General features: G+C 35.5%; 15 protein-coding genes across 15 annotated transcripts; 9 read left to right on the forward strand and 6 right to left on the reverse strand.

Annotated features, from left to right (window-relative positions):
- Window positions 1–246: 246 nt before the first annotated feature.
- EIN_086640 (hypothetical protein) lies at window positions 247–2,324 on the forward strand (the record flags this gene model as incomplete). The annotated part of the gene is made up of 2 exons (XM_004184680.1): window positions 247–1,994; window positions 2,102–2,324. 2 exons carry the CDS (start codon window positions 247–249, stop codon window positions 2,322–2,324), a joined length of 1,971 nt encoding a protein of 656 aa, XP_004184728.1.
- Window positions 2,325–2,436: 112 nt separating this feature from the next.
- On the forward strand, window positions 2,437–2,905 carry EIN_086650 (hypothetical protein; the record flags this gene model as incomplete). Its single annotated transcript, XM_004184681.1, has 2 exons — window positions 2,437–2,704; window positions 2,817–2,905. 2 exons carry the CDS (start codon window positions 2,437–2,439, stop codon window positions 2,903–2,905), a joined length of 357 nt encoding a protein of 118 aa, XP_004184729.1.
- A 156-nt stretch (window positions 2,906–3,061) lies between these two features.
- On the forward strand, window positions 3,062–3,796 carry EIN_086660 (serine/arginine regulated nuclear matrix protein, putative; the record flags this gene model as incomplete). The annotated part of the gene is made up of 3 exons (XM_004184682.1): window positions 3,062–3,295; window positions 3,421–3,488; window positions 3,577–3,796. The coding sequence occupies 3 exons, from the start codon at window positions 3,062–3,064 to the stop codon at window positions 3,794–3,796; spliced, it is 522 nt and encodes a 173-aa protein (XP_004184730.1).
- A 199-nt stretch (window positions 3,797–3,995) lies between these two features.
- Window positions 3,996–4,919, reverse strand: EIN_086670 (hypothetical protein; the record flags this gene model as incomplete). Its single annotated transcript, XM_004184683.1, has 2 exons — window positions 3,996–4,700; window positions 4,830–4,919. The coding sequence occupies 2 exons, from the start codon at window positions 4,917–4,919 to the stop codon at window positions 3,996–3,998; spliced, it is 795 nt and encodes a 264-aa protein (XP_004184731.1).
- Window positions 4,920–5,515: 596 nt separating this feature from the next.
- On the reverse strand, window positions 5,516–8,294 carry EIN_086680 (hypothetical protein; the record flags this gene model as incomplete). The annotated part of the gene is made up of 2 exons (XM_004184684.1): window positions 5,516–6,730; window positions 6,861–8,294. 2 exons carry the CDS (start codon window positions 8,292–8,294, stop codon window positions 5,516–5,518), a joined length of 2,649 nt encoding a protein of 882 aa, XP_004184732.1.
- A 331-nt stretch (window positions 8,295–8,625) lies between these two features.
- EIN_086690 (meiotic expression protein 13, putative) lies at window positions 8,626–9,324 on the forward strand (the record flags this gene model as incomplete). The annotated part of the gene is made up of 1 exon (XM_004184685.1): window positions 8,626–9,324. One exon carries the CDS (start codon window positions 8,626–8,628, stop codon window positions 9,322–9,324), a length of 699 nt encoding a protein of 232 aa, XP_004184733.1.
- Window positions 9,325–9,924: 600 nt separating this feature from the next.
- EIN_086700 (WD repeat-containing protein, putative) lies at window positions 9,925–11,199 on the forward strand (the record flags this gene model as incomplete). The annotated part of the gene is made up of 1 exon (XM_004184686.1): window positions 9,925–11,199. The coding sequence occupies one exon, from the start codon at window positions 9,925–9,927 to the stop codon at window positions 11,197–11,199; it is 1,275 nt and encodes a 424-aa protein (XP_004184734.1).
- Window positions 11,200–11,271: 72 nt separating this feature from the next.
- EIN_086710 (vacuolar protein-sorting-associated protein, putative) lies at window positions 11,272–11,915 on the forward strand (the record flags this gene model as incomplete). The annotated part of the gene is made up of 3 exons (XM_004184687.1): window positions 11,272–11,318; window positions 11,386–11,671; window positions 11,736–11,915. 3 exons carry the CDS (start codon window positions 11,272–11,274, stop codon window positions 11,913–11,915), a joined length of 513 nt encoding a protein of 170 aa, XP_004184735.1.
- A 288-nt stretch (window positions 11,916–12,203) lies between these two features.
- On the forward strand, window positions 12,204–13,625 carry EIN_086720 (serine/threonine protein phosphatase, putative; the record flags this gene model as incomplete). Its single annotated transcript, XM_004184688.1, has 1 exon — window positions 12,204–13,625. One exon carries the CDS (start codon window positions 12,204–12,206, stop codon window positions 13,623–13,625), a length of 1,422 nt encoding a protein of 473 aa, XP_004184736.1.
- A 325-nt stretch (window positions 13,626–13,950) lies between these two features.
- On the forward strand, window positions 13,951–15,978 carry EIN_086730 (phosphoinositide 5-phosphatase, putative; the record flags this gene model as incomplete). The annotated part of the gene is made up of 1 exon (XM_004184689.1): window positions 13,951–15,978. One exon carries the CDS (start codon window positions 13,951–13,953, stop codon window positions 15,976–15,978), a length of 2,028 nt encoding a protein of 675 aa, XP_004184737.1.
- A 1,822-nt stretch (window positions 15,979–17,800) lies between these two features.
- Window positions 17,801–18,836, reverse strand: EIN_086740 (hypothetical protein; the record flags this gene model as incomplete). The annotated part of the gene is made up of 3 exons (XM_004184690.1): window positions 17,801–17,916; window positions 17,988–18,310; window positions 18,400–18,836. The coding sequence occupies 3 exons, from the start codon at window positions 18,834–18,836 to the stop codon at window positions 17,801–17,803; spliced, it is 876 nt and encodes a 291-aa protein (XP_004184738.1).
- A 1,820-nt stretch (window positions 18,837–20,656) lies between these two features.
- On the reverse strand, window positions 20,657–23,326 carry EIN_086750 (hypothetical protein; the record flags this gene model as incomplete). The annotated part of the gene is made up of 1 exon (XM_004184691.1): window positions 20,657–23,326. The coding sequence occupies one exon, from the start codon at window positions 23,324–23,326 to the stop codon at window positions 20,657–20,659; it is 2,670 nt and encodes an 889-aa protein (XP_004184739.1).
- Window positions 23,327–23,462: 136 nt separating this feature from the next.
- EIN_086760 (hypothetical protein) lies at window positions 23,463–24,332 on the reverse strand (the record flags this gene model as incomplete). Its single annotated transcript, XM_004184692.1, has 1 exon — window positions 23,463–24,332. One exon carries the CDS (start codon window positions 24,330–24,332, stop codon window positions 23,463–23,465), a length of 870 nt encoding a protein of 289 aa, XP_004184740.1.
- A 456-nt stretch (window positions 24,333–24,788) lies between these two features.
- EIN_086770 (guanine nucleotide exchange factor, putative) lies at window positions 24,789–26,852 on the forward strand (the record flags this gene model as incomplete). Its single annotated transcript, XM_004184693.1, has 1 exon — window positions 24,789–26,852. One exon carries the CDS (start codon window positions 24,789–24,791, stop codon window positions 26,850–26,852), a length of 2,064 nt encoding a protein of 687 aa, XP_004184741.1.
- A 164-nt stretch (window positions 26,853–27,016) lies between these two features.
- On the reverse strand, window positions 27,017–27,451 carry EIN_086780 (60S ribosomal protein L22, putative; the record flags this gene model as incomplete). The annotated part of the gene is made up of 1 exon (XM_004184694.1): window positions 27,017–27,451. The coding sequence occupies one exon, from the start codon at window positions 27,449–27,451 to the stop codon at window positions 27,017–27,019; it is 435 nt and encodes a 144-aa protein (XP_004184742.1).
- Window positions 27,452–27,456: the final 5 nt, after the last annotated feature.

Consider the following 27,456-nt stretch of genomic DNA (forward strand, 5'->3'; position numbering starts at 1 on the left):
TAATTGTGTACGAATTAAAGTATATTCAATACATCAAAAACTGTCATCTATATACTATTAAATATAAAATAGATACAATTTAATAGATATAATTTGTTAATAGTATTGAATAAGAAATGTCTCTTCTGGTTGTTGTTTGGTTCACTTTTTTAGATTCTTGTTGGCAATTGTCGACTGGATAACAAAAAACTTCATTGAAAAGCGACAAAAATTCCTCAAAAAACAAAGAACTGTAAAGAAGAAGAAATGGAAGTTCCTCCGCAAGCGTATAACTACATGAAAGAGGCAATAGAGTCCTCTGATATAGTGATGGTCCGAGAATTGTGCAGAGAATTTGGCGTCCCCTCTGCACTTCGAATGGATATCTGGAAGATGTTCTTACAACCCAAAAGAGAATTTGTCGAAGAAAGAAACACACAAGTCAATTACGTACCCGAGTGGTTACAACTCACTGAAGGACAGAAAATAGAAGCGACCCAAATTGCACTCACCATACACCCCGTAGGTACTCAACCGTTTTTAAATGGTGTTATAGATATAGCCGCCGTTGTGTCTAAATTGTATCCAGAAGAGTCTAAAGAATTTCGGTGTGGCATTACAAAAGCACTCTTATATAAATTCCACCCCTTTTTCAAGTATTTGTACCCAACAATTGTGACAGGTTTACAAAATTTGATTCACATGTTATTATTGTACCACGACCCGATTTTATCTATTCACTTGGATACTTATAGAATCGAACCAACTGATTATACCAACTCATTTGGCTTCAATTTGTGCAGTGGAATGTGTGAGGAATTCGACACTTTGGTCCATTTGTGGGACGAATTCATCACATTCCCAGACACGACACTCTATATCTATTGTATCGTGGGGTACCTCATCTTTATCAGAGAAGATTTCTTAGCTGTTAAAAACACTGAAAAAGGAACAAATTTTGTGAGGAAAATATTGGGGAAGAAATTGAAAGATGACGATATTAAAACAGTTGTTGCTGTTTCCAAAGCAATTCGACTTTCTACGGCATCGTCGTTCAATCGGATATTACTTGGTGTGATGAATAACTCAGATGCGTACCAACAGATCTTTTCCAAATCTTTGAATTCGTCACTCTTCTTACCAACACTTACAAATGATGTGATCAACGACAAAATGAACAGACAAATGCCGTTTCTATTTATCGATTGCCGACGACAGGAGTCGTTTGAGGTTGGTTCGATATTGGCGGCTATCAATTTGGACTTCTTGAAACGACAAGACGACAGAAAGTACCTTGACGATTTATTTAAGAATGAGTTGTCATTGTTAACACAAAAAGACTCTGCTTTTCATGTCGTGCTATTTGGGGATGATGACAGTGAAGATGGAGTGCCAGACATTGGGGAGTTGTCTATGATAGGGTTGGACTTTGCTAAACGAGGAGTGAAGCGAGTGTCCATAATGAGTCAAGGCTTTGTAACGTTCCACAAGAATGCGATGAATTCGATCAGAGGATTCCAGTTAATGAATCATGAGAATACCATATGTCCCCTTTGCACCACTGGAAAGCCTTTGAAATTTACAGAAGTAGTAAAAAATAGTAATTTAATTAGTGAAACTACTATAACAGCTGCACAGACCATAGCCCACAAAACAGTTGAAAAGACTAAAGAATTGAGTAATGGTTTGATGGGCTTTTTGTATGGGACGGCGGAGAAAAAGGAGAAAGAGAACAAAGAAAGTAAAGAAAGTAAAGAGGAGATTAAAGAACCACCAAAAGAAAATCAAATACCTCAAAAGGAAGAGAAAGTGATTGAACAAAAACCACAAGAAATTGTTCCAACAAAGCCAGAAGATACGCCTGTTGTGAATGAAGATGGAAAAACTCCCGATGAAGAAAAAGAAGAGGAAAAGGAAGACGAAGAAGATGACGCGTATTTAAAAGAAATTATATCGGAATCGTCTCGGTATGATTCGTACCTCAACGTCGGAGGTAAACAGACAATATGGAAACCGTTTGTTATGATTTTTATATAACATTTTTGATTTGCAAAAAAATATTTAAATGTTTTTTATAACATTATTTTGGTATCGAAATGTTATTCAAATAAGTAACACCCAGGATTGTTACAGTCGTCACGACCATATCACTACTCCTTGTGGAGATGCATGGAGAGAAAATAGTGTTGTTGGATGACATAAGCTTTGAATCTATAACAAAGGTTGTGATGAAGAAATCTGAGCCCGACAGATTTACAATTGTCCACACAGGAGGAAAATGTACAATTCGTGTGCCCGAGAACTACGCCAAATTCGTCGAGGAGATCTCCAGCATGCAGCAATGAGATAAGATACTGTGAAGTTTTTTGGGTTGAAGACAAATTCTATATAAAACTATAATGAATATACAAATTAACTATTAACAAATCTTTTAAAAAATGAACTTTTAAAGACTTAATGAGCGTGAGGGATAGGAAAGCCGGAGATAGGGAACTCGAGAAGAACCCCGAAAAGTCAGTGGATGATGTGGAAGATAAACTGAATGAGAAAATAGTAAAAGAAAATGAAAACACAAAAATTGTAGAAAATAAGGAAGACAACCCAATGGCGCACAAACCACTACTGGACAGATTTGAAGATGGCGTCTTGAAGAAATTTGCTATATTCACATTCTTTATGTTCGCTGTCCCATTCCTCATATATTATTCTCTTCACAACGCATTTGGTTTGTATTATAATTTATAGTACAATAAACTATAATTATAGAAATTGTTTTTGTTTCTAGCACTGAACTGAGATGTTTATGTATTTGACAAATTGATTGAAATGACAAGAAGGCGATGTTATGACTATAGTCTTATGCTTGTTTTCGACCATTGGAATTCTTTTGTGTTTCATTATGGTTGCGTTCAACGAAAAGATTTAATTTACTTTTTCTTATACATTATGTTCTATACAATCTAATTATATAATACATTGAAGATAACTTTGATATATTATCTTAGATATAATATATTTATCTTAGATATAATATATATATCTAAGATATAATAAAAATAAAACGAACGAAACTCTAAAACTCATGAGCGGGTCGTTTTATAGAGGCACGAGCATCGATCAAGACCCACACTTTGTGGACTCTCGGTCGAAATTAAAAAAAGCGATGGTGGTACCAGATAGCTTCTATCAAAAGGTCGATTTCAAAAAAGTGAATTTGGAAGTGATGCGTGCTTGGGTGACTTCAAAGGTTGTTGAGATCTTGGGGGTAGATGACGATATATTAGTGGGTACTGTTATTGGGTTTTTAGAGACGAATGTTTGTTTTCTATAAGTTCCTTCCTGATATTAATATTAATAAAATTTTAATAATATAATTAATAATATTTAGTATTATATAAATAATCTTTGGACTGTAACAAATAGGGAGAAATTAAATAACAGGGAAATGACACAGACCCACGAGACTTACAAATCGACTTAGAACCTTTTCTTGCAGAAAAGACAAATGCGTTTGTGAAGGATTTTTGGGACTTATGCCAACTTGCAGAAGGTAGTGTGGATGGGATACCAGAATGTTTACGAAACGCTGCTTTAAAGAGAGAGGCTGAGAACAAAAAGCAACAATATAGCAGAAGCCCAAGTCGTAGTAGAAGCTCTTCTCGCAATAGATCGAGGTCTAGAAGTCGTTCAAGAAGTCGTTCGAGAGGGCATTCTCGCAATCGTAACAGTCGTAGTAGGAGTCGAAGTCATAGCCGAGGGCGACATGCGAGAGATAAAGGAAGGTATCAAAAAGAGTGGAAGAGACAAGACTAATTGATTTGAATGTCTAGTTGAGTTCTACTATTTTATAATAATAATAATTAATAATATAAGTTATTAATTAATTAAATAAGTAGAAATTCTATAAATAAATAGAAACCATGGTAATAGTAAAATGAACCATTTGAAATCATTAAAAACCCAAACACCACTCAGAAACCAAAGTAATGAAATAGCATTTTACACAATCAAAAACATCAGTGGCAGTGATACGTCTTTTCTTCTTTTTGTAATCCATCGAACTCAAACTGCTTTCGTTCGACGGATTTATAATACTCTTGCATCTTGATTCTACACTCGTTGATGAACTTCCTCTTCTCTATGATCTGTTCGTTGAGCTTTCTAAGCTCACGAGAGATCTCGTCGTCTTTCCTCGAACGCGCGTTGATCGTAGCTAACTCTTCATGTGTTGTAATTCCTGTAGCTATCAAGCGCTCGCGGATGGTACTTTCATCCTCCATATTTCGCGTGTATTCATCAACATTCGTATCAACAATACCTTCAATCAATTTCTCACTCACACTAAACTCTTTTGCATCGTCTCGTGGACCGAGAGGACAATCAAAGTTCTCACCATTAGTGTCCATCAACACCAACAAATCATCGTAGTCTTTCTTCTTCGGATACTTCACGTATGGATATACTACATTGTCCCAATACTCTCTCGCTGGTTCATTCGTCACACACAATATCGGCTCAGGTACGGCAACTGCATTTTGTTGTTGTGCTGGTGGCTTTTGTCGTGTATGGGGTTCCGGGTGGTGTGGTTTATACGACCTCAACGTCGCGTTGTATTGCGTTTGTAAATTGTCCTTCATCGAAGTGACTGCAAGTAACATCGTTGAGACCTCTTTCTTCAACTTATCGATGTCCTCGTCGCCCCACTTCTTCAAATTCGAGAGCTACCCGTTAGCAAGACTATAACATTTTTATCAAAAATGTTTTTGATAAAATTAAAATGTTTTATAAAATGTTATTCAACTCAAGGAAAGAGAGGGTTAACCGAACGACAAAAAACAGAATCCACAAACGGAAGAACAACTGATCTTCATCAACAACGGGATCTGAGGAAGTGTCGTGATCTGCTGGACGGCGACTCGTGAAGATGAACTTCTGCTCATTGAAATGAAAGAACAAGAGAACTGACAAAGGTTTTAGAGAACAAATTACAATTAAGTTACAATTTACTATGAAAAATGGTTTTATCTTTTCGTGAAAACTAGTAAAATCTTCACTTTTCCGATTTTCAAGATGTGACGTTGTTTTGACTTTTATGTTCTATTTATATGCGTGGACAACAAAATGTTTTGAAAAATGTTATTCGAACCCCAAAAAAGAAAACTGTGGGTCAGTGAAAAATCATGACAACAAAACAACAAACTTCACGATGGATCGGCGTTACAACATAACCGGCATGAATGAAAAAGTCGTGAAACATTGAGAAAATGAGACTTTGAAGACTGAAGAGCCCCGCTAATGAAATTTGCTCAAAGAAGGAAGAGATTCAAAGAGAGGTTCTGAAGTGCGCTTAACCCTCTTGGAAGAGTGTCTTGGAGCGCCTGAAAGTATCTGCCGAGGGTTTTGTCACTGTAATGACACAGTGTACGAATCAACCAACTTTATTTTTTTAGATGAGAAAATACCCTTTGTGTATTTGAATGTAAAAGTCAAAGCAAACTATCAATCTTTTAATTTGTCTTTGTAATGTAATAAACGCTCACAAGATGTCAACACCAAACACCGTGTTTAGAACCTTCTTCATCCTCTGCAAGTCGTTGTCAGTCAACCCCATGAACTCTACGTTTGATTCGTCTTCTTTCATTTTCATTAAAATAGTGTAGCTGATTGCTGCTGCTAGAACGTCGTCCCACTTCTTGCTCCGCTTGTACACGCCAATCACCATTTTGACGTATTCGTTGCTTTCACTGGTCTTGAGGTAAATATCCCTTTTGAACGGATAGACCTTTCCAAAGTAACCAATAGAGTATTGCACGGCTTCTATAAAATCAAGTGACGGGGTGTAGAATGGAAGGATTAAAAATGCAAGTAAAGGATGGTTGAGCGAGTTTTGTGTGAACGCTGTGATATACCCAAACATCTTTTGGTACTCTGTCGATTGCTGAACCAACAACATTTCATCTTTCTCTGCCAAAGCACTCAAATCGTCTGTGCTCTTTTTCTTTTGTTCGTCAAGGACTCTTTTAATCTCCTCTCGAGCTGACAGCAACGGATCAAACGCTCTTTCTTTCGTTGCACAGGCAAACGCTTTCATGTACCTTTCAACAATATCTGCCTTTACATCGAAAACACTTTCTGGCTTATTCAACAAATTTAACACAGAAAGGTAATGTTTCTCAAGAAACGCCCCATACCTTGGCAACAATTCCGTGACAATTTCAAACGTCTCTTCGATGATGTCTCTGTCCATAGAGCATAATCCAATTGATATGATATCGGGGTACTCAGGAAATGCCTCCTCAATTGTCACCTCACTGAATTTGGGTGTGATGTGGTCGAAAAGGTATTCTTCCAAGTGTTCCAACTGCGTTTTTTCCCTCGATTTTTGCCCCCTAAGTATCCCTTCCGTTATTATCACAAAAGATGATACGCTAAATGACAACGTGACAAGACTCAACTTTTCAATCACAACCGCGAGATTATTTCTCAAAATCTCAAAAGCTAGAAATTCTGCTGGAGAGTATTCACAGTTCCTCATGAAATCAAACTCGAATTCTTTTATTTCATTTCCACACATTTTCGAGATTAAAGCAAGTTGGTAATACGGGTAGTCAAATTCCCAATCACATGTCGGCAAGATTTGAAAAATTCTTTTTTTCGACGGCGAGTAATTGTTCTCAAAAAAGTTTTCAGGAAGATATATAGTTTTTTTGAGATTTATTTTCCTTTTGATCAACTCGGCCGCATAACAACACTTTTTATCAGTCTCTATCAAAACAAATACCATAATTAATAGTAATTATACAATAATTAAATAATTTGGAACACTTTATTTTAAGAAATGAATATAAATAGAAACTATATTTATATTATAAAAAACAAACACAGAGAAGTGCCGAAAATAAATCGCGGTACTCACATCTCTCGAAGATTTCACTCAAATCTTGATCACTCAAATCAGGAACTGAATATTTAAGAAGCTGAAAACCATAAACCCCACGGACGCCAAGGAGGTGCACATCCTTGGCATTCTCTATTTTAATTTCGCGCCGTTTGATTAAAGCAGCCATCATCATGACTTTCCCATCTTCCCCTATCCACCCACGTTCACTCTCTTCTACCAACTCGAATGAGTCTTCCAACTTGATTGAAAGGTTTTCACGTGTGGAACACAAATAGACAGCTAACCCACGCTCTATTTCGTCTTTACCAATATATTGAAACGCGCGAGTTTTATTTTGTGATATTTGGATGAAAAAGTTTTTCTTCTCTTCTGGAGAAATGAAACGGGCGTAGTCCTCGCCCAACTGGAACAAACACAACGCACACCACATCGCCTCTTTCTGCACACCACTTTCACTTGTCATCAATTCAGTTAAACGGTTGATTATACCAAGCTTGAGATACCGCTCAATCACGTCTTCATCAATTTTGGAGGCGTTTTGACTGTTCGGGGAATTACTGTACTTCTCCTCTTCTTCAAATTTTTTGAAGAACGAGTTGTTGGGTTCTTTGTGGCGATAATATGCTTTTGTACCAACACGGAAAGTCAAATTGAGATTGTCGTGGGATAGCAACAAACGAAGGACGCTCACAGCTGCTTTTAATGTCACCGACTCATTTTTAAGCACAATTTCGCATAGAGAAGCAAAAACGTCATTCTCAAGCCAAAGGTCTTTGAAAATTACGTCAGTTTTGAGGCCGTAATGCTCGTAATCAAAATTACCCAAAGTGACCTCTCCACCTCCGTTAAGTTGGTACGTTGCTGTCCGATTGACACCGTTGGTCTTGGCAATTATGTTTTGCACAATGCCCAACATAGCACGCACTTGTGAAACGACATTCGACCGCAACAGCATGCCAATCTCCTTTAACGAGTAGCCACCCGCCCATTGGTCCTCGCCGTGGTTGTACAACCCACAGTTCGATACAAAATCAACTTCGAAAGGAATTATTTCGCCACTAAAACCAAATCTCGCGTTTTGTTCCGTCAATTTGGGAATTTTTTCGGGACGTTTCACGTATCCCATCCAATTCGCGTTTGCCGAAACGGTGTGTTCATTCACATCACAACATTTGTGACCTTTGTGCAACATTTGCAAAAACGAGAGTGTTTCTGGTGTGACGGCTTCTTCCTTTTTCTTTGACACGTACGTCTTTGGAGGAACAGGAAAACCTTGTGGAGAAAAAACAAGTGGTTTTGCCGTCTTTTTCGGCTTCTCTTTGATGTCGGGAAGTGTTTTTGGCATTTGCCGCTGTTTGCAATGTGGGCAGTTTTCATCGTGAGTGCATGTGGTTAACAATACGTTTGGGTTCATCAAACAGGTTTATTTAACAAGTTGCTTCACAAAAAATATTAAAATAAAAAAGAAGCATAAAAAATCTGTTATAAATGGCAAAACAATAATTTATTCAATGTCTGAAATCCAACCCAAAAGTGTTATTATTTCTGTTCTACAAAATAACAGACTTTTTAAGTGAAATATTTATCATAATTTATTAATAATAAAAAGAGGCCAATTATATTTACGTGTTTATTGACAAATAGTGTGTACGTCGTTCAGATTGAACATATGGGAAGGGGAAACAATAAAAAAGTGAGGAAAGTGTCTATATTGAGGCAGAAATAATAAAAACTGGAAAGGCAGAATGTCAAAAAAGATAGAGGAGAAGTCAGACGACGAGGCATTGGTTTTGGACTATATGATCAAACAGAACAAACCTTTCAACGCAAAAACGATCTTTGAGAATTTGAAAAAAGCGGTGAAGATGGCAACTCTCAACAAAGTCCTTGACGGTTTAGTAGAACAAGGAAAGCTACGAGAAAAGGCTAATGGAAAACAGAAGATATATTGGTACAACCAAGATCTTATTGAAGGTGTTTCGGCTGAGGCTTTACATGATTTGGATGCCAAAAAGGCAGAGTTGGTCTCGCAGTTGAAAGACGCCAAAGACGAATTAGAAATTGCCGAAAAGGAAAACAAAGGGTTGAAGACTCAAATGTCGAACGAAGATATCCAGAAGCAGCTGAAGGAGGTTACAGACGAGGTGGCGGTATTAGAAAAGAAGTGTGAAAACTGCAAAAACGCCAAACCGATCGACCCCAAACAAAAAGAAAAAATGATGAAAGAGAGAGAGGAGTATTTGAGGGAGTGGAAGAAAAGGAAAAGAATTACAAAGGAAGCTGCGGAAGCTGTTTTAAGTGGGTCAGCAATGAAGCTTTCAAAGTTTTATGAACAACTTGGTATTGAAACGGACGAAGCGAATGGTTTAACCCCAGAGATGATGACGGGGAAGTTTGAGGAGAAGCGACCTAATCCTGTGGGTAAGGGTAAAAAAAAGAAATAACTCTTGAATGGGGAGGTGTGATTTATTGTGGCATTCACTTTTTAGTTTAGCTCTCTTGTGACGGTGATACTCTCCATTTAATACATTTTTGCCGTTTTATTAGTCTTATTTTCATTAAAATATGTTGATTTTTGTATTACAAATTGCTCTTGAAAAGTAAATCTACAACTATAATTTATAAATTTGATTATAATTTAACCATTTTATTTTTATTGACAAAATAATTATTAAAAAAAATTAAAAATTTTAAATTTTTTTTTGTAATAAAATACATAAATATATTCTATTCAATTAACTATAATATATGTCATTAAATTAGTTTTTCAAAAAATGTATTACCTTTAATTAAATTAATTAATTCTTTTAATATAAAAAAAGACATTTTAAAAGAACACAAAAAAATTAATAACATATTTAGATGATAATACAATACAATATTATTATTTGTTCAAAAAATGTTTTCCAAAAATAGAAAGGAGAAACTATATACATATTATAACAAATTTATAATAAAACAAGAGTTTTGAACAGAACAACATTAATTGATTTGTTTCATCCAAACTCTTAACTACCAAAGGTGTTTTAAACCAAAAACCAAAAATGGATGCTTTAAACACTTCCACTCTGTTGGATGTGAGTGAGTTGCTCTCTACAATATCAGCAAACATTCTCCTTGACCTCCCAGTATTTTGTGAAGACACAACAGAGCCTTACTTCCGTGCACCAGCATCTTTTCTTCCCATCCGAGAGCGTCGAGAGGAGACTCTTCAAAACAGCGTCCCTCTCCTTCAATTACCAGGTATTACCATCAAGGAGATTTTAAAGAATTTCCATCGAGCGGAAGATGCTGTTTCGTTGGGTCGGAGTTGTCGCCAATTACACAACGTGGTCTTTGGACAAGATGGAGAGGCGTATTGGAACTCGCAGCTTGAGGACATCAAGCCATCCCCAAGTGTTCTCAAGAATGCCTCAAAACCATCAGAGACGTATAGGAAGTGTGCTCTCATGCGGAAACACTGGCGACAGAGTTTATACAGTGAACACACCTCTGACGGTCATATGAGTTTAGTGAAGTGTATTGAATACGACGGGAGTCGTGGGACATTAGTAACTGGGTCGAGTGATAAGAAAGTTAAAGTCTGGAAAGTTGATGGGTCCAATTTAGTGTTAGGCAAGACGATCCCTGGTCAGAATTGTGGAGTTGTTGGGCTCGACTTAAACGGTGATGATCTTCGTATTGGGTATAAAAATGGTGTCATCAAACACACAAATATTTTGAATGGAACAACAAAAGAATTTACGACGGGGACTGTGGTGACTGGATTTAGCTTTTGTGGGAGTTGCATTGTGTCGTACGAGCGGAGCGTCATTTTATTTGACTCCGAGAAAGGGACGAACATTGGTGAGTATAATCTCCACAGAAGGCCAGTTAGTTATGCCAAAATGTATAACACTCAAATGGGGACTTCTGCGTCGTTCGACAAAAGTGTTGACTTTTGGGACACAAGAAAGTTGAATGCGGCAGCTATCCGGTTGAAAGGACATCGCGCAGGAGTCAATCACTTCGACTTCTGTGATAATACTATCATCACTGCTTCAAATGACAAAATGTTGATGGTATGGGATATTCGGAAGCCAGAGGTGCCTTTTAAAACTATACAAAACCATACCGCGGAAGTCATTTTCGTGAAACATTTGTATGACAAAGTGGTTGCGTCCTCGAAAGATATGACAATGTCACTCTTCGACACAAAAGACTTTTCGTTGATTAATACAATTAACACACGCTCAGTGGTGTCGTCGTTCACGTACGATGATCAATATTTGTTCTGTGGGTGTAGCTCGGGAGAGATACTTCTGTATGACTTTATTTAGTTCATTTTATTATAGTTTAATAGTTACTTACTTTATTATTAAAACTAGAAACTTTTATTAACAGCACATTCTATGGGAGAACAACTTCCTGAATACACCAAATTTCCTCCGTTCTACACGTTTGATTCTCTTCATTGGAACTTAAAACCATTTTTAATAATAATTTAACTATTGATTCATCAATAGTGTTCAACCGATCGACAGAACAAGGGAATATCAAATGGAGTTGTGGGGACAAGTTGTGACGCAGTTTTGTGAGCGACGTAGTATATCTGTAGTGACATTGGCAGACTTCTTGAGTTTGGGTATTTTCAAAAATGAGGAGATCAATAGGAAATTGAGTGAAGATGGTATCAAATTAGTGTTTGACTACATGCAAAGGAAAAAGCAAATACAACAACTTGGTCAGTCTTCAAAGTACTTTGTTGCTTTTAAGAGTATTGTTGATTGGGCCAATGACTTGTTGGACTACGTTTGTTGTTATTATAAAACTATAATTATACTATTTTATACCATTTCATGGAGCTTAATTAAAGGGAACTACTTATGGACTCAGCGGCTCATCTACGACTTTCTTTTCGTTACAGAACGAAGACACTTCTGTCTTTTACAAATGTGATACCACTCTTCTTTTGGCTGTTTGCGAAGTGTTGAAGAGCAAAGGCAAAATCAAACTAGCCGAGAAAAACGGGTCGTACGGTATTTTGTGGAAATGAACTTTTGTTGTTATTTTTTCCTCTTATTGTCCCTTTGTTTGACTAAGATAAATCAAAGGACTTTTTTCATGATTTCAAAGGGTTAGTCCAAGAAGTAACCTTTTGCGAGCCTTTCCCAAAAGTCCACCTAATTTTGAGAAGTAAACAAAATTTAAAAAAATAATAAAAACTATTAAAATGAATTATTAAAATGATGGAGTGCTTAGAATGTGAAGAGATGAAATAATTCGAGCAAAAGACACACCGTGGAACTAATAAAAGGGTTTTCATTCAAAACAACTCAAGTCGATGTCGACACTGAAAGAACAAGGAAACGAGGCCTTCAAAGCGGGAGACTACTCGCAAGCACTCCGCTTATATACACGTGCACTTTTGGCAGACCCATCAAACGCTGCATTGTACTCGAATAGAGCGTTTTGTTACATCAAGCTCGAGTGTTTCAAGGCAGCAATTACCGATGCAGAGAAGTGCGTCTCCGTCGACCCAAATTTCACGAAAGGATTTTACAGACAAGCAAGTGCACACGCGGCTCTTGGCCAACTTCCCGAGGCCATATCTGCTTGCGACAAAGCTAAAAAGTTGGCGCCTAAAGATCAAGTCATTTGCAAATTGTTGACTGCTTTAAAGGAAAAGCGTCGTGAGCAATTGTTCATGGAAGCCATTGCTGTCGAAGAAGAGAATGAGACGACAAATTGGCGCGATATGGACGCCTCCAGTGCTGCTTTCAAAATCGACGACGACAAACCGATCACTCCAGAAATAGCCGAGCTTGCGATGAAAAAGATGTCCGAGGATACTGAGTATGGGAAGACCAAATTGCACTTGAAATACGTCTTAAGAATCATCGACGAGGTCAGAGAGATTTTGAAGAAGCGTAGTACCATTCAGGAAATCAATACGAACCGTCGTAAAATGACGATCGTTGGCGACGTCCATGGGCAATTCTTCGATTTGCTCCACTTGTTCCAAGTCAATGGCATTCCTTCGGAGAATAACATGTACTTATTCAATGGGGATTACGTCGATAGAGGATCATTTGGTGTTGAGTGTGTCCTCACGTTGTTCTTGTTCATGATTGCCTTTCCAAACTCGTTGTATTTAGCTCGTGGGAATCATGAGACTAAGTCGATGAATTCGTTGTATGGATTTGAAGGAGAAGTTCGCGCAAAACTTGGAGAAAAGGCGTACAAAGCATTTGAGGAAGTCTTCACACAACTTCCGTTGGGACATATAATCGATAACTCGATTTTTGTGGTGCACGGGGGTATTCCGCCAGACTTTGTCACCATCAAACAATTGAAAGAAATTAAGAGAGGCGGCGACCCTGTTGAAGAAAGTATTGCCTCGGCGTTAATATGGGCTGATCCACAAAGTTCAAATGGAACGGCACAAAGTATTCGAGGCACAGGGAAATCGTTTGGTCCCGATGTTACCGCTAACTTCTTGGATGGAAACAATTTGAAGTATTTGGTGCGATCGCATGAAATGAAAATGGAAGGATTTGAGTGGGCCGCACAGGGAAGATTGATCACTGTCTTCTCCGCACCAAATTATTGCGACGCGATGAAAAACAAAGGCGCTTATGTCCATGTTGTGTACAACACTACAGAGAAAGACGAGGTGCCTACTCTTAAAGTCGAAACGTTTGTCGCATCACCACACCCAAACATCCCGGCTATGGCTTATGCTACTTTGAGAGGTGCTGTCTAATAAATAAGATAATTGGATTCGTTTTCATATTGGAGTCAAAGAATAGATATATTTATAGTTTAATATTAAGTTATCTCTCTGTCATAATTAAATAAACAGTTATTAACTTTTTATTAATCGAAATTATTCATTTATATTATTATTATTCTATTATATTTTGGGGGAAACTAAATGGTACATTTATAATATAATTACTAATATATATTATAGTACTATTCTATTAGTATGAAGTACTATTAAAATGTAGTTTGATGTTTATTAGATTCAATACATAAAGTATCTTGTTATGAACTAAAGGAAAGAGGAAACTAGAAAAGAAGATCAAATGGCATCTTCTGTACCTCCATACGCTGATCCTATTAATTTCAAATTGCCGATAAGTGAACACCAAGTACGTTACGAAGAACCGTACCAAATCACAGATGACGATTATACGCAGTTTTATAATAGCTCGGATAATTGGTTTACAGCAAAGATGAGAGCTAGACTCATTTCATATACCGATATATTCCAAATTAAAACCAATTTCATTACATTTAACGTCGGAGAAACCGACCCATCAATTGCAGACGTTTCATTATTATTCACAAGTCAGGCAGAGTTGTACGTGATCACACTTGAGGAAATTGACATGACCCTTGGAGGTGTTCTGACATCTGGGCAGACAGAACTTCTTAACACTTGGCAGGAAAAATTCATGTTTGCTGTTGGGAAGGATTTCAAGTGTATGTTCTCAACACAACACGGCGGTCTTGGGTTTTTCCTCTTTGCGTCAGATGCCATTTCGAACGAAGTTCAAGACATTGTATCGTCGTCTGTATCACTTGGTAAAATGGGAATAGCGAATAAGGGTGCGATAGCTGTGTCATGCCGAATTGGTGTATGTAGAGTGTTATTTGTTGGAACGCACTTTTATGCGAATATGGGACAACAAAAGTGCGACGAGTGTTATATCAACGCCAGAAACATGTTTAATTTGCCTATTAAACCCGAGAACCACGACTATGAGATTTGGCTTGGCGATATGAATTACAGACTCAATGCAAACGAAGACGAAATCCGCGCTGAGATCAATGGCGATTATCTGACATTGTTGGAGTCTGACCAACTTATTGATTCTATGGAGAAAGGAAGGGTGTTTGACGGTTTTATTGAGCCGGCGATCACATTTCCACCGACTTACAGAATAGCGAAAGGAACAAAGGAGTATGACTGGAAAAGAATGCCGGCGTGGTGCGACAGAGTTCTGTTTCGGATACACAATTTGTATCAATTGTCATTGCACGTGTATGAGAGAGTCGATGTATTGGTTTCGGACCACTTACCAGTGTTGTGTACGACAACATTAAAACCAAGACGAGTGAACAAAGAAAAGATTAAGAAGGCGTGCGACGAGGTGTTGAAAATATCCAACGTGATAACAACAAATTTGGTGCCGTGTTGCGAAATATCGAGTTTGAAAATCCAATGCGGCGTGGTACGACCGTTCCAACCAGTCAAGAGTGGATTCAAAATGACCAACACGGGGAGAATCCCAGTCACATTTAAGATCAACTGCATTTCAATGAAAAATGGGACGGAGGTTAAACCCGAGTGGCTCCGACTTTTGATACCTAAAAATCAAATTCCAGTGAAAGGCGCTGTTGACATTGGAACATCGGTCATTCTCAATGCAGAGAGCGCAAAATCTATTAGAAATAAAGACGATATCATTCTTCAAGTTAGCATCGAAGACGGCGCAATCTTTTTCGTCGAACTGATTTACCAAGTCGACAACACGTCGTTTGGACTGAGCCACAAAGAGCTTCTTGAACATAAAAAGCCGTATTTGGAAGTCCAATCATCGCAACAAATTGTAGGGAAAACTGTTGCAAAGGAAATAATATTGTTTTTAAACACACTTCTATCGAGAAAGGCCGAAACACAAATATTCACATCAATTCCAACAAATGAACATGGCGAAATTTATCAATCAATCATTTTGTCTGTTGACGCAATGAAAGACTTGGGTGGGTATGACACGTGCAGTCTTTCAGAAGCGTTTTTACTCTATATACGAGCTATGGGAGGTATCATCCCAATTGAGTTGGCGAATGAGACTGAAATTTTTGGTATCAAAAAGTGTTGTTCGCCAGAAAACACCGCATTGATTAACGTGATTTGTGCGTTGTGTAAAGAAATATCAGACAATTCACTTCTTAATTTGACGACAGAGGACTTGATATCTTGTTTTACACAAAATATGGTGTTTGTAAAATTGGAGGTGTGGCAATTTGTGAATGTAACAAAGTTACTTTGTAGGTACACAGAATCAGTTAAGCCGATTGGAGAATTAATTGAAAGCAATTTGTAATAATTGTTTGTAGTTTAAATGTACTAGTTGTATTTTAATAATAATAATACAATTGTTTTAATAAATATATAAATTCACATATGTTTTAAATTTATTTTGAAAAAAGAAGGTTGCGATAAAAATCTTAATTTTATTTTTATCAAATAATGATAAATTCGATTTAATCCATTGTCTCCCCTTTAAAACCAACGTCATAATATAATGTCTGTTTCGAATTAATGTAAAACATATTTGATTAAACAGTACACCAATTGGTTAAAAAAACAAAATGTTTAATTTACCCTTCAAAAAATCATTATAAGTTAATTGTTTTATTGAATTCAAATAATCAAAAAAACATCAAATGTCTAAAACATATTATTCGAAACATATACGAATTTGTTATCTTTATACTCTATACAAATAAATTGTTGGATGTTTTATGGGCAATAAAAAACAAAAGTGTTATTTTTTTAAGTCAAAATAGTTATCCTAATTATCAAATAAAAACTTATTTGTTGTGTTCATGGTAACAAAAGAAGTTTATATTATTATCTGACGTGACCGTATAACACAGATGGTATCAATTTAATAATATTCTCTACTGATTAGATTTTATAATAAAACATAAATTATTTTTTAAAAAAAGGTTAACAACACTTACAAAATCAAATATCAATCTTATTTAATTTATTTTTCATTTCATTTTTATTGTTTCTTAAATACTTTATAAACATCTTGGGGGTAATTAAAAAACAAAACTTTTCAATTTGAATTTTCTAAGTAGAAATTTCTTTGAAATTTTTTAATAAATTTTTTAATAAATTTTTTAGATAAAAAATATTTTTATGCTTTTTTTATAAAATGGATTAAGATTATATTTGAGATTATAATGAAAGGTTTTATATTACTGTATTAATTATAAATCATCAACAAAATGTATTTGATAAGTTCCACCTTTTAAAAGTGATGGTCATTACAAACACTTATATACTGACATAGAACAACTGATTTTGATTGTGTATTACAAATATTGTTAATTATAATTATTAAAATTATTTTCATACAATTATATATTGTTATATAATGTAAACATTGTTGAATACATGACATGTATATAAATAATAATAATAATAATAAAAATAACATATATCAAATATTTAATGTATTATAAACAATATAAAACGAAATAAAGTATGTTACAAAAGTTTTTAATAAGTGTAATTTACCCACCAACATTATAAAAGTATTATTATATATTTTATTTTCGAAATATAACAACAACATATCAAATATGAATGATTATCAATTTTTTAAAACAAACTCATGAAGTACATTTTGTTGTTAAAAACAATTATCATAATTATTTTTTATTCATATTAACATTATCATTATTATTATGAATATATTTTTTTATTACTAGGATGTTTTTTTTCTTAAAGTAGGTTAAAAAAATGAATAAAATTTAATGTAATTTTGATCTATCAAATAATTGTCTTTGATCTTGTAATCAAATCAATATAACAATAATTTATTTTTGAGGACTTTATATATAGACAATTATCTATTTGTTCAAAATAGTAATACCATTATTGAAGAACAATTATTTGGTTGAATATCAAAAAAATGTTATTTTATATTATATTTTAATTAAAAATTAAATTATATTCATTGTTTTACATGAGACTGATTAACGTTCTTTTGTTATGTAAACTCATTATTTTGTGGATTTGTCTTTTTTCATTTTTAAAAAACATGAAAATTTATTAAATAATAATAATTATTATTAAATAAAAAATATTACTATTATAATTGGTTTCAATGACTAAAAGATAAAATTAGATTACATGATATTTTGAGGATGTTCTTGTGTTGGTGCGGTGAGTGTCCTGTACTGTAGTTCATATCTTGGTTCTTGGTTCATGATTGCAAATGGGTTTGAAGTTTCATAAGCTTTTCCTTTAAGTTAATATAATTCAATTCTATTGGTCCAAACCAGAAATTCAAAAAAGTGTACAACACCAACAAACCAAAAACGGTTGAAATTTCTTCCATTGCTGTTATTTGTGTTGGAGACAAATATCTGAATGCATCAGCGACACATTGTGTGTGAAATTGGGCCTGTATAGATAATATAGATCTGATGAGGCCTAATATCTGTTGTTCAAATGATAAATTTTGTCTGTCTTTTCTTAAATTGTTTTGGATTTGTTCCAAAAGCAACGAATTTGATGATAGAAGGGTTAATGTAAGAATGTTTGTCTCATTCATCGAAACATCAACAGACCGTTGCTCCATTTTTTCCTCAGAACTTCTATTTTTGCTCATTGAACGTGGCTTTTTTTCTTCTTTTCTAGACATTAATTTTTGTCGCATTAAAATAAAAAAATATGTTATTTCAAAAGAATAACATCAAGTTTTGTTGCGAAAGGATTTACAAACTTTTTAAGTTCTTCAAATTTCGTTCGTTTTTTTGAGTCGATTTTGGAGGTACTCCTGATCGCACCAGAAAGTAGTGTCGCTGTAACGTTCTTGTTCTGTACCAATTTTATTCTGACTCGAAACAACGAGTCTTCATGTTGACTTGACAACACTGTTAGTTTGCATTCAACTGCAATTTGTATCTGGGAAATGTGTTGGACCTTAAATCTAATAGGAGACGCATTCACAAAAGGTACTGGTCTCATGTCAGCAGTGTCGTACAAAAGTTCGCAAAATATTTCGCATGTTTCCAAAGAGAGGGTTTTCGAATTAATGATAATGTGGAAATTGGTCAATTTAACCACAACGTATATTTCTTTTGTGCCAATTACTTGTGTTTTTGCAGCTGTTTGTCTTTCAATGTAAAATTCGGGGGTTGTGGCAGCCATCTGCTCCATAGAATTGTCTTTGTCAGTTTAAGAAAACCCCACTCTTTTAAACAAAAGTAAAACATAACTGTTTTCAACATAGTTTTGTTTTTAGTTTTTTAATGACAATAAAACAAGAAAAAAGACGCGAAAAAAGTCCACCATTGAAATGAATTTGGAAATTTTTCTATACTGTTTTAACACTCGTTCTTTTCACAAAGAATTTCCAAAGAATTTTCTTGTTCCTTTTGGAAAGTTTCGATTGTCGTTCAAGAAATTTTTATTTAGAAAATCTTTTACATACATTATTTTTAGAAAGATTTTTCTCGGCAATAAAATACAAAAAAAAATAAAAAATTTTATTAAAAGACAAGTTAAATTAAATTATTTTTGTATTGTTATTTTAATTATATTAACTTTTTATTAAATTAATTATTTCAAACAAAATAATATAACAATTATTATTAAAACAGTTTGTTTGACCGTAATGCCCAAAAAGTGTTTCATTTGCAACAAATCACGGGTTTTAGAATTTTGATGAAACTTCGTTGTTTAGATAGCGGTCTAGTAATGTGTTCGTTGTTGGAATACATACAAATATTTTTTCAGTAGTCTAAATAATTCATTTTGTTTATGGTTCAACATTTTTTATTAATTTGGATAACAACCTACTAATTTAAATAAATTAATACACATAATTTTGAATAAGAATGCATCGTCAAATAAAATGATTCTTTACCAAAAAAATATAAATGAACCAAATAATATCGTTTTTCTTTGAACAAAAAAATTCGGTCGGAATTTCTTTGTTGGAAACTTTGAATATTTTTCGAGTCGCCTGTTTGTTTTTTTCGTAATGATCCTTTTCAATACAAATATAAGCAATATACCATTAATAAAAGAACAAAACTATCCTTTAAGTGGACGAGTCATTTCGAACATTTTAAAAATGGAATGCTCCTTTGTAGTTTTGTATGTTTTCAAAGCCTACAAATATTTTAGGTTAATTTGTCATCATTATTATTTCGATATGATTAATTTAATTTAAACTATAAAATAACTACTTATTTTACAAACACAATCCTAATAATATGTATAAAATGGTTTTATACAATTGAGAAACTTTTAAATATTGAAAAATATTGTTACATTTTTTGAACAACTGATTTTATTAAAATTATGGTTTTTCAGTACGGATACTCCAAAGATGTGACATAATGTTTTTCAATATAAAAGACTTACCAATTAATCCATATGAATTAATTCCAACTTTTTATATGGTTTGTAAGCAAAAGATTATTGACTATTTTTTTATTCAAAAAACAATAAACTAACAACATAAACATGTTTTAACTAACATAATATTAAGAACGAAACGTTATTATTGTCTTTTAATTTATTAATATGTAATTCATCATTCTGTTTTATTATGCTTTCCTTTTCAATAGTAGACTCTTCAAGTTTTTATATAAAATGTCAAAGTCTCATCATTTCAATATTTTTATTTTCTAATCATTTTAAATTCATTTTTATATTTATTTTGATTTTGAACAATATATAAAATTATATAAAATGAAGTGTTTTGATTGTTTTTATTTAAAATGTAATACCAAATGTTGTTTTGTTGTTAATATATTTTGCTAGATAATTACGATTAAAGTGTTTTTCAATCAAAATTGATGGTGGAATTCATGTTTGAACATTTTAATTTTAAACGTTTTTATTTTCAATTTCGAATTTGGGCTATTTACTTGACTCTTTCAAATTTTAGAATTATATCCACCATCAAAAAATAACATCAACAATTAAATAATTGAATAATTCACGAAATTTGGTATAGTCCGGTATTTTTATAATTCATGGTATCCATCGTGTGTATGATCCCGTTTATTAAAAAGTTTCAAAGCGAAAAAAATAACTGCACAAAGACCGGCGTATACACAAAACCAGAAAATCCATAACATCCATGGCGTCCTCTTTTCCTTTCTTCGTTTCAGACCAACAGTCGGTTCATATTTCACCTGTGTATATTCAGGGCTAATCGTCTCAAAATAAGAGTCCACTGCAACAAACCCAACGTCTCTACTCGTCTCGCCTCCAACAAAGAAAAGCAACGTTTCACTTTTCAACATATCAGCAGATACATGTGTCCCTCTTGAAGAGCATGGGTTCGTTACAACTGAAGACTCGTTTATACATTTGTCCCCTATTGAGACTTCATACACGGAACAGGATTTATACACTTCTATACGACTTTTGACCGACGTAGCTGCATTACACGTGTTGATATGAATTTTGCCGTTGACTGGCGCCGTGTATTGATACCACACACCAAGAAGCTTTTCAGAGTATTTCTTCTTCATCTCTTCTAACAAACTCTTGTCTTTGATCGTGTCAAGTGTCTTCATCCCACATCCACTTATCGTTGAAAACGCGTATTTAGTCAATGCATGTTGCCTTAGACCAGGTGTCAACAACTCTGCTTTGTCACACTTTGAATGAATCGGAGGTGTTAGTGTATAAACGTTCAGTCTAAACGTTCCTTCGGTATCAATCGCCTTCTCAGACTCTGAGATGTATATGTAATACTCTGCACCTTCTTGAGCATCAAATTTGACGTAACTCGCTACACTTCCGCACTCCGGAGAGTCGTCGTTCCCCATCACACAGACACCCTCGGAACATCCCTGAAAAACTTCTAAATAGGTGTCGAAGTGTGTTTCAATTCCACACGTCTCCACAACAAAAACGTCGGTGACTGGACTTTGGAAATAGTAGTACACGCCAGTACTTGTTTTGTTATCATTTCCTTTGTTGTTCAGATGACACACATTTGTTGTCTTTCTCCCATGATTCGATTTGTATTCAACCAAACTGAATGGCGCATTCATCTCTGTCGCCAATTTACACGCATCATGTTGTGTGCGGAGTTCTTTTCTGATGAACACGCCAACATCTCCGCCAGTGTTTCCAGAGACAAAAATTAGAATGAAATCGTTCGGGTTCACTGTGACATGGAACTCATTCAGTTGTTGCTCCTCACACTTTTCAAAACAGTTTCTGAAAAATTCGATATTAACGTTATAATTCTTCCTATTCTGTTTGAGTGCGACAGTCTGGACAAAGATTGGAAATGGCGTATTTAATAAATTTCGAACGCCGTACCAACTCCCATGTCGCTTTCTAAACATTCCACAAATAGGTTCAGTAACATCTGTCTTTTCCATATCAAAGGTATCATAAAACACGTCATTTTCCGATTTAAAAGTGAATATATGTGGATTTTGGCACGTTGAATTGCGCATCATAATATTGCCAATTCTCTCCACAGTCAATGTCACGACACATCTCTCGCTGCTCTTCCGACAAAGTACTTTCAAGTAGTAAGTCTTGTCCTTTTCAAGATATTTTTGGATCTTCCCATTCTCAAGACACTTTTCAGTCTCAGTGGAGCACTCCCTCATATCGTCTCCACACTCGTTGAACAAATGAAGTGTTGTTTCTCCAATAGCAGAGCTACTGCATGTGTGAAATGAGTAATAATTGTTATCCCCAAGAATAGAATACCAATTCCCCCCTTGATCTTCACTTTGGCAATTTTTGGTCATGATGCTTGGGTTCACTGTTGATGTGTGAACGTATGGAAATTGCCTCATCGCGGTCGCCATTTTACAGTGGACATTCACTTCGTCGTCCCCTTCAAATGCGACGATAAAAGTCCCTCTTTTTCGGGGTGAACTAGCTACATGGACGTAGTAAATTCTATTGTTCTCTGTATCGAGAGTTGTTTGACTCCCCATATTCCCGTCGGTACAATAGCCATCTTTGGAAGCAATTCGGTCATGGTTGTTACAACTCTCAAATACAGTAATTAGCGTGTCCACATTAGTCCCACGGTGGCACGTTGTGATTTTGAGTTTCTTTCCATTTCCTTGAAAGTAATAAAAGAGGCCAGAAAGGTCGTTGTAATTTGGTGCGATTGCAGTTGTAGTACCTTCTCTGTATGATGGAAACGCAGCGACTTGTATCGCATTCTCACACTTTTGGTTGACTAATGGAGGGTATCGCGTGATTTGCAACCCAAAAACTCCAACGTCTGATGGCGCACTCCCAGTCACCATCACATAGAACTCGTCTCGTTTCATGTCATTGAATAATAACCGTGCGGAGCTCCCACACTGGTTGTAACTATCATCATTAATTGTCAACAGCCCGAGACCCACTCCATTCTCGCACTTTGACATCACCACAATTTTGGTGTCAAAATTTGTGTGGCCAGAGAGACACGTGTCTATCTCTAAGATGTCACCAACACCATTTGTTCTAATTTTGTACCACCTTCCTGCGCCACTGATTTCAGTGCCGCTATAGTCATATTTAGATGGCTTTATGTGGGTTGTTTTATCTGTCACAGAAAATGCGTTTTGAGAAATCAAGTCGACGTATTCTGCTTTATCACATCGGGTATTAGAAGAGCTTTTAACAAGAGCAATAAGACAAATAGTGATCAGTATTTTCATATCAAAAAGACTTACAAACAGAGTTTTCGAGTTCCTGGTGAGTTACTTCAATAATTGTAATTGTAATTAATATTATTAATTCATTTACTATAATATATACTTTATAGATGTTAATAAGAAATATAAGATGAGTGTGTTATTGATTCTTACATCCCTCTTCACGTGTCAATTTTCTTACGGACTGTTTGGGTTCTAAGTCAGCGACGCCTCCTTCCTTTCGTTTTCGTTGCGGCATTTCCTCCACTTTTTCGTTGTGTTGTTCCTCTACTGACATTCCTTGGTCGATGTGTAAATCTTCTTTAAAATGAAGCAACGAAGACTCAAAGTTATTTCGAAGTTTAGAAACTACAGTGAACCAATCGACTAAATTCTTTTTATCATCGCACGTCCCGAAAAATGGAAAGAAACACGTCATCTCTCCTTTTTCAATTTTTGTGTATGGATTTTCTTGTGTGAAAGTGAAAGGGTGAATCACTTTTAGTTCAATATTTTGTGGTTCTTCACTCCCACAAAAACTCGTTTCAAATTTCAACTCAACTTGGACTTGTTGTTTTGGCGTCAATTGCGTTTCGTTGAAACTCAGTGTGATGTTCTTTATTAATTTAACTTTAGTTTTCGCATCATCAAATTCAGTTGCTTCCGTCACCTCCACGTTACTCAGCGCGACTAAAAGCGTTTTGTCAGCTTCAAAGTCACCATCCTCTGACAATTTTTCAATCACAAAAAGTCGTCCCCAGAAACAGGGAATTCCAATATACTTTGAGGTTTCTTTTGGGGTTTGTAAGGGTTTGAAATTCTTTAATTCTTCAATCTTTGCATTTTTTTCGCCGATAATATAAGGGATGATTTTTTTTGTCACCTCTTCGTTTAATTGAATGTTTTGTTTTGTTTTTGCATCAGTGTCTTTTATCATTTTGTATTCAGCACCTTTCACTTTTTCTTGAAGAGCGCGAAGTGCAAACAATCGTTTTGGATCGACGTCGGGGTTTGAATTCGTTTTGCTCATCATTCTTATGGCAAATTTATTTAGTTTTTCTCTTTTCTTTATTTGTAATAAATTTTAGTATATAGTCTTGTTCGTGATGCCTACTGACAAAAATCTATAATATATTTTTATTCAATCTATATTATATATATAGTAATAAATACCAATTATTTCTTATTATTGAAAATTACTTGTTTTGAGTTTAAAACCAATTAATGAATTAAACAAAATAGTAAAATAATTATTAAATTGAATCTTCATTTTTGATGATAAAATTTTTTTTTGGAAGAAATCGACTTAAAAACATTTTTTTTAATGTTTTTTTAAAGTTAACAACTACTGAAGATTTTTTAAGGTTTTTGAATATCGAATTACATAAATTAATACTCTTAATTATAATCAAATTGTTTAAGATAGGATTAATGAGAAACGCGACTAACTGCGCCGAACTTCAAACTCCAACTTGAAAAAAATCAAATGTCTCAAAAGTCTGACCGACAACGATCTGTTATGATCGGAAGACGGACTGATCTTATTTCGTCCAATGCGTCATCATCTTCTTCATTAACACAAAGCTTGGTACAACCACAACGGGACATCTCCTCTCCCCAAAGCGCGTCTCCGCTCAGTCCTTCAAAGCTTAGTAAAGACGCTTCACCCAAAAACGTCCCCGAACCCCAACAAGATTTGATATCTCCAAGAGACCCCACGAAAAGAGGACTTTTTTCCGGATTACCTATGGACGCCACTGTCGAAGAGATGCTTGAAATCATCGAAGTGTATAACACCAAAATCGAAGAGTCGCTGAACAAATTGGGGAAAGTCGGCCAGTCACAAATAACACCGACGTTTACTCCGGAGCAGTACAAATATGCGCAAGAGTTACTCGATAAATATCCAAAGACTTTGTACCAGTCGTGTTATAACTTTGGAGGGCCTTCTGAGATATCGAATGAGATCAACACACTCAAAGAACAACTGTATTTCTTGGACCAAGCTATTTACACGTTCAGCGAACATGTGAATTCCCCATATGTGTTGCCATATAGCAAAAGGCAACCCATTCCCGAATTTGTGTTTAAGATCAACAACAATTATAACGTCCAGACAGAAGTTATGATCCTCAAAATCCAAATCCGGCGATCGTATTATGAATTGTTCTCATTGATTAAGACAATGGAGTTTGTCGGCGACTTGGACAAAGTCAAAGCATTCAACGAAAAGGTCGACCTCCTCTCGGAGTCACTCAAGAGAATGAAAGAGAAAATTGCGAATGAGAAGCGAACTGCTTTTGTGAAATTGAGTATGTACACAGACTCAAAAGGCATTGAAACGGACGATAAAGGAAACGTTTTGTCGGGGCCTATCGAGGCTCTTGTGCGTTGGTTAGTCAACCCTAACATCGATAATAACATCAAATTCATCGAAGCATTTTTGGTGACGTACAGACAATATTTGAAGCCGACCGAGTTGTTTGAGAAGTTGGTTGCGTTGTACCACGAGAATAAAGTTGGGTCTGAAGATAAACAGCGGAATGAGATCATGCACAAGACAGTGTTAGTAGTCGTGTTGACGTTGTGTAAATGGATGGCTGCATTTCCTCACGATTTCTTGGACCAATGCGATAAAGGGATTGGAGTGTTGCCACGATTGGACGAGTTTATTAAGGAGAACGAAGCGGATCCGCTCATCACCGGTAAAATTGTGACGAACAGGAAGATGATGGTTGAGACGGCGATGGATAAGAAAACAATAGAAGAGCGTCTTGATATAGTGAATGTGAAAGAAGACTTTACTATAGCGACACTTCCTATCGAACAATTTGCACATCAACTGACGTTGTACGAGTTTGAAATGTTCAAAGCCATTGAAGCAAAAGAAATGCTTGGGAATGCGTGGACAAAGCCAGATAAGACGGAGCGTAGTCCCAATTTGTGTATGTTGATTGATCACTTCAATTCAATCACTAATTGGGTCATCTCCACAATAGTCGACGAACCATCAGTCAAACAACGTGGCGTGATCGTCAAGAAGTTTGTTTCGATAGGAGAAGAGTTACTTCGAATCAACAATTATAATGGTGTCTTTGAATTTTTCTCGGGGTTAAATTCAACACCAGTTGGTCGTCTGAAACAGACGTGGGAGAAAGTCGGGACGTTTTCACAAATAATGCAATCGTTGGAAAGAGTCACAGTCCCAACGGGGAGTTATCAGGTGTACAGAGCGGACATCAAAGCACATCAAAACTTCCCTTGTATTCCTTTCTTCGGTGTCTACTTACAAGACCTCACCTTCATCCATGAAGGAAATGAAGACAAAAAAGAAAATGGAGACGTCAACTTTGAGAAGTGTAGTTTGACGACAAAAGTGATCGAAGACATGCTCTTTTATAAGAGGAAATATGAGTATTACCGAAACCCTGAAATCCTTGCGTTCATCAGAAAACTTAATGTGAGGTATTTGGCGATCGGGGAGAAGGAACTCTATGACAAATCACTCATCATTGAGCCACGACAACAAGGTAAAGCCAAGAAGAAATAACCTTAAAAAATTTGTTTGAATTGTTCGTTTGATTGGGTGGTATTGCTACTTATGGTTGTTATTAGTAATAATATAATACTTTATAATTCCTTTAATTATTTATAATAATTATAGTAATTTATTAATAAAATGTGAAACAAAATATATCACAGCGAACAGCAAGTTTATTGTTTGTCCTCGGCTTGTGCGGTTGGTTCTTCCTTCTCTTCTTCCTCGTCGTTCTGGACGTTGTAGAACTTCAAGACAAAGCCCTCGTTCTTGTCGGAGACGACTCTGAGCCATTCTCTGAGGTTGTTCTTCTTGAGGTACTTCTTCATTAAGTACTTCATGTACTTCTTGCAAAGTCCTTCCTTCTGGGTGGTGATGGTCACCTTCTTTCCGTCAACAATAGTGACTGAAATGCCCTTGGTATTGCCAGCCTTTCCGCTCATTTTAATGGTTTGTTTGAAGTATGTGACAAGCTTCTTTGGCTCAATGAAATCGGTGCAGCTTGTCAAGTCGAAGAAACAAGTGAAAGTGGTGGCCTCCTCGTCCTTAGTAACTTTCTTCTTGTCGACAACTACTTTCTCACTTGCTGGGGCTTTAACGGCTTTGCTCATCACAG

The sequence above is a fragment of the Entamoeba invadens genome, assembly GCF_000330505.1.
Source record: "Entamoeba invadens IP1 unplaced genomic scaffold scaff_1105074725643, whole genome shotgun sequence".
Lineage (NCBI taxonomy): Eukaryota > Evosea > Mastigamoebida > Endamoebidae > Entamoeba > Entamoeba invadens.